The following is a 7832-nucleotide window of genomic DNA, read 5'->3' as shown; positions in this document are numbered from 1 at the left end:
CGGGGCTCTGTGGGGCCGGGGGGGTTCTGTCATCATTGGGAGCGGGGCTCTGTGGGGCCGGGGGGGTTCTGTCATCATTGGGAGTGGGGCTCTGTGGGGCTGGGTGGGTTCTGTCGTCATCTTTTAATGAGTTTGTCCGGCCTTTAATGACCCAAACCCACGTTGCTCTGCGCAACGGGCAAAGCCTCTGTGCACTGTTGCCTTCTGGATGTGCTCAAGCAGTAAAGCCTTGACAGAAGCCTATAGGGTCCCTGGGGCTATAGGGCCAGCAGCGGATCCTTTTACACCTGGATAAAAGCCTATTGGGTCCCTGGGGCTATAGGGCCAGCAGCAAAGCCTTTTTACCCAAGTCTGTAGGGTGACTTAGATGTGCTCAGCCTGGCTGTAGGGCCAGCAGCAAAGCCTTTCCCAAAGTCTGTAGGGTCACTTAAATGTGCTCAGCCTGGCTGCAGGGCTGGCAGCAAAGCCTTGTCAGAAGCCTATAGGGTCCCTGGGGCTATAGGGACAACAGCAGATCCTTTTACACCTGGATAAAAGCCTATAGGGTGGCTTGGGCTGTAGGGCCAGCAGCCATGCCTTTTCCAGCTAGATCAATGCTTGTAGGGTTACTTGAGCTATAATCCTTGATAGAAGCCTCTAGGGTCCCTTGGGCTATAGGGCCAGCAGCAGTCCTTGATTATAAGGTCTGCAGGGTCAATGAGATACCCTCAGCCTGGCTGCAGGGCCAGCAGCAAATCCTTGACAGAAGCCTGTAGGGTCCCTGGGGCTATAGGGCCAGCAGCAATCCTTGATTATAAAGTCTGTAGGGTCACTTAGATGCCCTTGGCCTGGCTATAGGGCCAGCAGCAGATCCTTTTCCTGGTAGATCAATGGTTATAGGGTCACTTGAGCTATAGGACCAGCAGCAAAGCCTTTACCAAAGTCTGTAAGGTCACTTAGATGTGCTCAGCCTGGCTGCAGGGCCAGCAGCAAAGCCTTGACAGAAGCCTATAGGGTAGCTGGGGCTATAGGGCCAGCAGCAGATCCTTTTACAGCTGGATAAAAGCCTATAGGGTCACTTGAGCTATAGGGCCAGCAGCAATGCCTCTGCCAAAGTCTATAAGGTCACTTAGATGTGCTCAGCCTGGCTGTAGGGCCGGCAGCAAAACCTTGACACAAGGCTATGGGGTCCCTGGGGCTATAGGGCCAGCAGCAATCCTTGATTATAGAGTCTGTAGGGTCACTTAGGTGCCCTCAGCCTGGCTGTAGGGCCAGCAGCAAATCCTCTTCCAGCTAGATCAATGCCTAGAGGGTCACTTGAGCTATAGGGCCAGCATCAAAGCCTTTACCAAAGTCTATAAGGTCACTTAGGTGTGCTCAGCCTGGCTGTAGGGCCAGCAGCAAAGCCTTGACAGAAGCCTATAGGGTCGCTGGGGCTATAGGGCCAGCAGCAGATCCTTTTACAGCTGGATAAAAGCCTATAGGGTCACTTGAGCTGTAGGGCCAGCAGCAATGCCTCTGCCAAAGTCTGTAAGGTCACTTAGATGTGCTCAGCCTGGCTGTAGGGCCGGCAGCAAAGCCTTGACAGAAGCCTATAGGGTCCCTGGGGCTATAGGGCCAGCAGCAATCCGTGATTATAAAGTCTGTAGGGTGATTTAGATGCCCTTGGCCTGGCTGTAGGGCCAGCAGCAAAGCCTTGACAGAAGCCTATAGGGTCCCTGGGGCTATAGGGCCAGCAGCAGATCCTTTTACAGCTGGATAAAAGCCTATAGGGTCCCTGGGGCTATAGGACCAGCAGCAATCCTTGATTATAAAGTCTGCAGGGTCACTTAGATGTGCTCAGCCTGGCTGTAGGGCCAGCAGCAGATCCTCTTCCAGCTAGATCAATGCCTATAGGGTCACTTGAGCTATAGGGCCAGCAGCAAAGCCTTTTATCTATAGGGTCACTTAGATGTGCTCCGCCTGGCTGTAGGTCCCCCCCCTCCCCGAATGTTGGAGGGCCAGCAGCACAAGGCTTGAGTACCACACATGGGGCTGGCGGATGGACCGATTTCTCCCCTTTTTAGCCCAAAAGGAGAGGATTCCGAAACCGCTCCGGGCTCCGAGCCGACGGCGAGGGAGGGCGCAAGCGGAAGCAGTCGCAGAGCGGGGACGAGCCCGACAGCAAACAGGCCAAGAGCGACAGCGACGGCGACGACACCGACAACGGTACGAGCCAGGGCCACCCCCCCCCTAACCCTAACCCCCCCCATTTTTCAGCATTTTGTCCTCGTTTTGCTGAAATGCCGAGGCCGTGGCATCCCTTGGCATCGCCGAGGTGAGAACCTTGTGCTGCCAGGTCCTGGCGCCCAGGCTGAGGGAGGACGGAGCCATTTGGGGGGGGGGGGGGCTTGGTGTTTTGGTTTTTTTTTGTGGATTTTGAGCCATTTTCGCGCTGTCTGGGGGCTTAGCCCCTAAAATGGTTTCTCTTGCACGCAGCAGATGAGGGCGAAGGAGAGGAGAAGTCAGGAGACGAGGCCGACAAAGGTGTAAGTGCGACCTGTTCGTTGCTCCGGGCCTTGTGGCGTTTCTCTCCCACGTCCTGGCAGCTCCCTGTGCCCAGAGCCCCGCAGGGGGAGGCCGCCTCGTTAAGCCTAAATCCCAATCAGGGAGGGGTTCCCTTCCCCCCCCCTCTGTTCCCAGGCAGGGTGGGGCTCAGCACCTCTTATTTGGGCGATTAGAATGGCTGGGGGGACGTGCACCCAAACGAGCCCAACCCATTTTCTGCCCGCCACCAATCCATGCTTCCCCCCCCCCTCCGCTTCTTGAGGCCGAGGTTGGGGGGTGGGGGGTGAGGGGGGGGAAGGAGAAGCTCAAATTGCAGCCAATCAATAAAATCCTTCCGTCCTCTCTCTCTGTTTGGCAGGAGCTGTGGCGGCGTGGCAGAGGCAGGCAGGCTGAGCTGCGGGTCCGGGCACGGCAGCCCCACGTCCCTGCCCCTCGGCGCTGCTGGCGCTTTCAGGCTGTGCTCAGCGTGAAGCCGAGGGGTCGCGGTGTTGCTGAAGCCTCCCTCGTAGAATCCTAGAATGGCCTGGGTTGAAAAGGACCTCCAAGAGCATCGAGTTTCAACCCTCCTGCTGAGTGCAGGGTCGCCAGCCACCAGGCCAGGCCGCCCAGAGCCACGTCCAGCCTGGCCTTGAATGCCTGCAGGGATGGGGCATCTACAACCCCCCTGGGCAACCTGTTCCAGCCTCACCACCTCTGTGTGAAAAGCTTCCTCCTAATATCCAACCTACATCTCCTCTGTCTCAGTTTCAAACCATTCCCCCTTGTCCTGTCGCTATCCACCCTTGTGAACAATCCTTCCCCCTCCTGTTAATACGCACCCTTCAGGTCCTGGAAGGCCACAAGGAGGTCTCCCTGGAGCCTTCTCTTCTCCAAGCTAACCAAGCCCAGTTCCCTCACCCTTTCCTCATGGCAGAGCTGTTCCACGCTCTGCTCATCTCGGTGGCCTCCTCTGAACTCATCCCAAGAGCTCCACATCTTTCTTGTGCTGGGGGCCCAGGCCTGGATGCAGTGCTGCAGATGGGGCCTCACAAGAGCCGAGCAGAGGGGGACGATCCCGTCCCCGTCCCTGCTGCCCACTCCTCTTAATGCAGCCCAGAACATTGTTGCCCTTCCGAGCTGCAGCGCACGCTGCTGGCTCCTGTCCATCTCCTCACCCCCCAGGACCCCCAGGTCCCTCTCCGCAGGGCTGCTCTCCAGGAGCTCTTCCCCCACAGGAGCTTCCTCATGCCCAGCCCTGGGCTCCGTGCTCCTTTTCCCAAAGAATTGGGTGAATCGTTGCCCAGGTGTGAGCCGGCAGATCGCTGACCTCGCAGCTCTTTGCTCCCAGTGCTGCCGCTTTCAGGTCAGCTGCCTCTCAGGCTCACGGTCAGCGACATTGTTAGGATGACAGCACATGGGATCTCTCTCAAACCGTCCTTAGCTGCAACACGAGCGCTTGTAACCCCCATTCTTTTATCGCTTGGCCTTCAGCAGCCCCGTGACGGGGAAGCACTGAGGGCGGGGGGAGAAATCATCATTTTTTTCCCCAAAAATCAGAGCTCGGCCGGCATCGCTGCCGGCATCCCGGCTCTCTGTGATGCCGAACCGTGTCCTGCTGCCGCCTGAGGAGACGGGAGCAGCTCAGGGAGCAGCAGGACGGGAGGCTCCGAGTGTTCCCCACCAGAAATCACGATCCTTGAAGCTGGGATGAAGGGGAAAACCGAGGGGCTCCGCTCCCCGCATTGCGAAGGGTGCGGCGCCGAGCGGGCTCCTCATGGATCTGTTCCCATTTTCTCTCCCCCCCAGCATCCGGAGATGGCTACGAGGATGATGACGAGGAGATGAAGAAGAAGAGGGAGAAGCAGAGGAGGAGGGACAGGATGCGTGACCGCGCCATGGACCGGTGAGCAGCGCCCGCTCCGCGGCTCCTGTCCCCTCCGGGCTGTTTGTCTGTACGGGGCTGTGTGTCCTGTGCCTCCCAGTGCCGATTCCGTCCGTTTTTGCTTCTTTTTTCCCCTCTTTCATATGTTTTTTTCCCTCTTTTATGTGTTTTTTTCCCTCTTGTGTGTGTTTCATGGCCGTTTTGTCACGTGGAGAACGCCGTTGTGTAAAGCAGCGTGGCATTGTAAACCCGGAAGGGCCCATTAATTAGCAAAATACGCAGCCTTGCCATTAAAGTAACCCAGCATGAATCTAAAACCAGACCAGGTGAGGTGCCCCCATAGCTCAGGGCTTTCCCAGCGTAGGGAGATAGATGGTCTTGATCTCTTTATATTTCACAGCGGGCTCTCCCGCTGTTTGCTTCATCTCCTGCTTTCGAGCTGTTGCGGGGTTTGAGCATCCACCCCGTGCGGTCACCTCCTGCTGCAGGGAGAAGCTGAGGCTGCTGCTCCCCTGGGGGTGACGCAGCGATGACAGAGGAGCCCGGCCAACCCCAGCCGGGGCATTTTGAAAATTAAAACAAAAAAAAAAAACCCAAAATGAAGAGACAGGGGCAGCAGCAGCCGCGATCTTGTTGGTGCTGTCCCCGAAGCTCAGCGCGTTCCTCACCCGGCTCATCCCCTGCTCTCCCTTCCCCCCCCATCCAGGATCCAGTTCGCCTGCTCCGTCTGCAAGTTCCGCAGCTTCGAGGAGGAGGAGATCCAGAAACACCTCCAGAGCAAGTTCCACAAAGAGACCTTGCGCTACATCGGGACCAAGCTCCCCGACAAAACGGTCGAGTTCCTGCAGGTCCGGCTCCGTCCCGCGTCGTTGCCGGGCTTTGCGAGGGTCGGGCCTGGGGCTCTGGTTTGGGTGGGGGGCTCTGAGGGGTCCAGCCCCTCCGTGGCGTGGCTGACATCGCTTCCCTTGGTGCAGCTTCTCATGGCTTGGCACATTGGGAAGATAAATGATGAATATTACCGGCAAGGCCACAAATGAACGCTCCAGAATTGTCACTGTTTTGCACGTGGAGCTGGGGAGAGGTGCCGCAGAGCTGCTTTGCCCTCTGCCCAGATAGAACCGAGGAAGGACTGAGATGAGGGCACTGTATTTTCTGGGGCCGCCCGCTGTTTGTTCACTTTCGGGGCTCGGAGCAGCGAGACCGTTGTGTGCTGGGGGCTGTGGGGGGCATTAATGCGTCCTGGTTGGGTATAAAAGCATCAGCCTGGTGGGAGATGGGGGAAGGCACCCGATGCACCCCTGAATTCCCCGCCTGCCGTCGTCCTCGTGGCCTTTCTGTGGGGCTCAGGGGGTGCTGTGCGCCGGGTGTTGTCCCCTCCAGGAGTACATCATCAACAGGAACAGGAAAATCGAGAAGCGTCGCCAGGAGCTGACGGAGAAGGAGGGCGCGAAGCAGAAGCCGGATCCCTTCAAGGGTGAGAGGGGCAGCAGCCGGGTGCTGCGGGGCGGACAGCAGGGGTTTTTTTTTGCCCGTTTTGCAGGATAAATCATCATGGGGAGGGGGATGTAATCAGTGGTTCTGTGTCAGGGTGGAGGCCGGTCACCAGGGGTGTCCCCCAAGGTTCAGTCTTGGGACCGGTGCTCTTCAGCATCTTTATCAATGACATAGATGATGGCATCGAGTGCACACGCAGCAAGTTTGCAGATGGCACCGAGCTGAGCGGTGCAGTCGATGCATGGAGGGAAGGGAAGCAGCCAGAGGGAGCTGGACAGGCTGGAGAAGTGGGCCCGTGTGAACCTCATGAGGTTCAACAAGGACAAATGCAAGGTGCTGCACTTTGGCCGAGGCAGTCCCAGGTGTTGATACAGACTGGGGGAAGAGCTCCTGGAGAGCAGCCCTGCAGAGAGGGACCTGGGGGTCCTGGGGGCGAGGAGATGGACAGGAGCCAGCAGCGTGCGCTGCAGCACGGAAGGGCAACTCTGTTCTGGGCTGCATTAAGAGGAGTGGGCAGCAGGACAGGGAGGGGATCGTCCCCCTCTGCTCGGCTCTTGTCAGGCCCCATCTGCAGCACTGCATCCAGGCCTGGGCCCCCAGCACAAGAAAGATGTGGAGCTCTTGGGATGAGTTCAGAGGAGGCCACCAAGATGAGCAGAGCATGGAGCAGCTCTGCCATGAGGAAAGGGTGAGGGAACTGGGCTTGGTTAGCTTGGAGAAGAGAAGGCTCCAGGGAGACCTCATTGTGGCCTTCTAGGACCTGAAGGGAGCATATTAACAGGAGGGGGAATGACTGTTCACAAGGGTTGATAGCAACAGGACAAGTGGGAATGGTTTCAAATTGAGGCAGGGGAGATGTAGGTTGGATATTAGGAGGAAGTTTTCCACTCCGAGGGTGGTGAGGCATTGGAACCGGTTGCCCAGGGGGGTTGTGGATGCCCCGTCCTTGCAGGCATTCAAGGCCAGGCTGGACGTGGCTCTGGGCAGCCTGGTCTGGTGGTTGGTGAGCCTGCACTCAGCAGGGGGGGTTGAAACTCGATGCTCTTGGAGGTCCTTTTCAACCCAGGCCATTCTAGGATTCCATGATGTCCATCCATTCCCCGGTTCCTCAAGCAGCAGATCGGCGAGGCTCATGGAACAGATCCTAAAAAGGAAGCGAGCCACCAAAAGCTTGGGCAGAAGGCCTCGTTCCCCCCAACCTTTGCCCGATTTCTTCCCATTCCCGCAGGCATTGGCCAGGAACACTTCTTCAAGAAGATCGAGGCCGCTCACTGCATGGCCTGTGACATGCTGATCCCTGCCCAGAACCACCTCCTGCAGCGGCACCTGCGCTCCGCAGAGCACAACCGGAACCGCAGGGTAAGCAGAGCAGCACCCCTCCCTCCTCCTCCTCCTCATCCTTCATCTCTCAGGTGTCCTCCTCTTTCCGTTCAATCTCTGCCTCCGAGGAACATTCAGCCCGAGCTTCGGGTTTATTTGCAGCCTCTAAATCCCTTCTTTTATACATCTATATATTTTATGTTTTCTATTAAAGCATAAAAAGGGTAACAAACATAAGGCTGATGGGATAGTTGGCCTTGTTTTTGTGAAACTCGTGCCCAGAGAGCAGTTGGAACGCAGCGCAGATGAGCTGATCCCATTCTATGATTCTGTGGTTTAACTCGTCTAAAATGAGTGGCTGTCAGTGTTCTCTCTAAATCTGCGTTTGCTGGAATTCTGACTTAAAAATTCTGACTTAAAATTGCTTTTGAGGGCGCTTAAGGAATTCAGATGCAAGACAGGAATGTCTTAATGGGGCTTTAGAAATGGGTTGGGTTGGGCCAGTCCCAGGTTGAGAATTCTAGAACGGGTTGGTCTGGAAGGGTCCTTGAATATCACAGAACCGTGGAATGGTTGAGTTGGAAGGGTCTTTACAGATAAAAGAATTGCGGAATGATAGAGAGGTTGGGTT

General features: G+C 56.8%; 1 protein-coding gene across 1 annotated transcript in view; it reads left to right on the top strand.

Annotated features, from left to right (window-relative positions):
- Positions 1-7832, top strand: part of AKAP8 (A-kinase anchoring protein 8) — a 20140-nt gene that overhangs the window by 8092 nt on the left and 4216 nt on the right. The window contains exons 6-11 of the mRNA XM_021383380.1: positions 2046-2187; positions 2458-2505; positions 4312-4408; positions 5094-5235; positions 5768-5861; positions 7110-7240. Coding sequence (XP_021239055.1) covers positions 2046-2187; positions 2458-2505; positions 4312-4408; positions 5094-5235; positions 5768-5861; positions 7110-7240 — 654 coding nt within the window. The remainder of the gene's footprint in view (positions 1-2045; positions 2188-2457; positions 2506-4311; positions 4409-5093; positions 5236-5767; positions 5862-7109; positions 7241-7832) is intronic.

Source organism: Numida meleagris, unplaced genomic scaffold, assembly GCF_002078875.1.
Source record: "Numida meleagris isolate 19003 breed g44 Domestic line unplaced genomic scaffold, NumMel1.0 unplaced_Scaffold383, whole genome shotgun sequence".
Lineage (NCBI taxonomy): Eukaryota > Metazoa > Chordata > Aves > Galliformes > Numididae > Numida > Numida meleagris.
The sequence above is the reverse complement of the archived record's forward strand: the minus strand, read 5'-3'. Positions and strand labels throughout refer to the sequence as shown.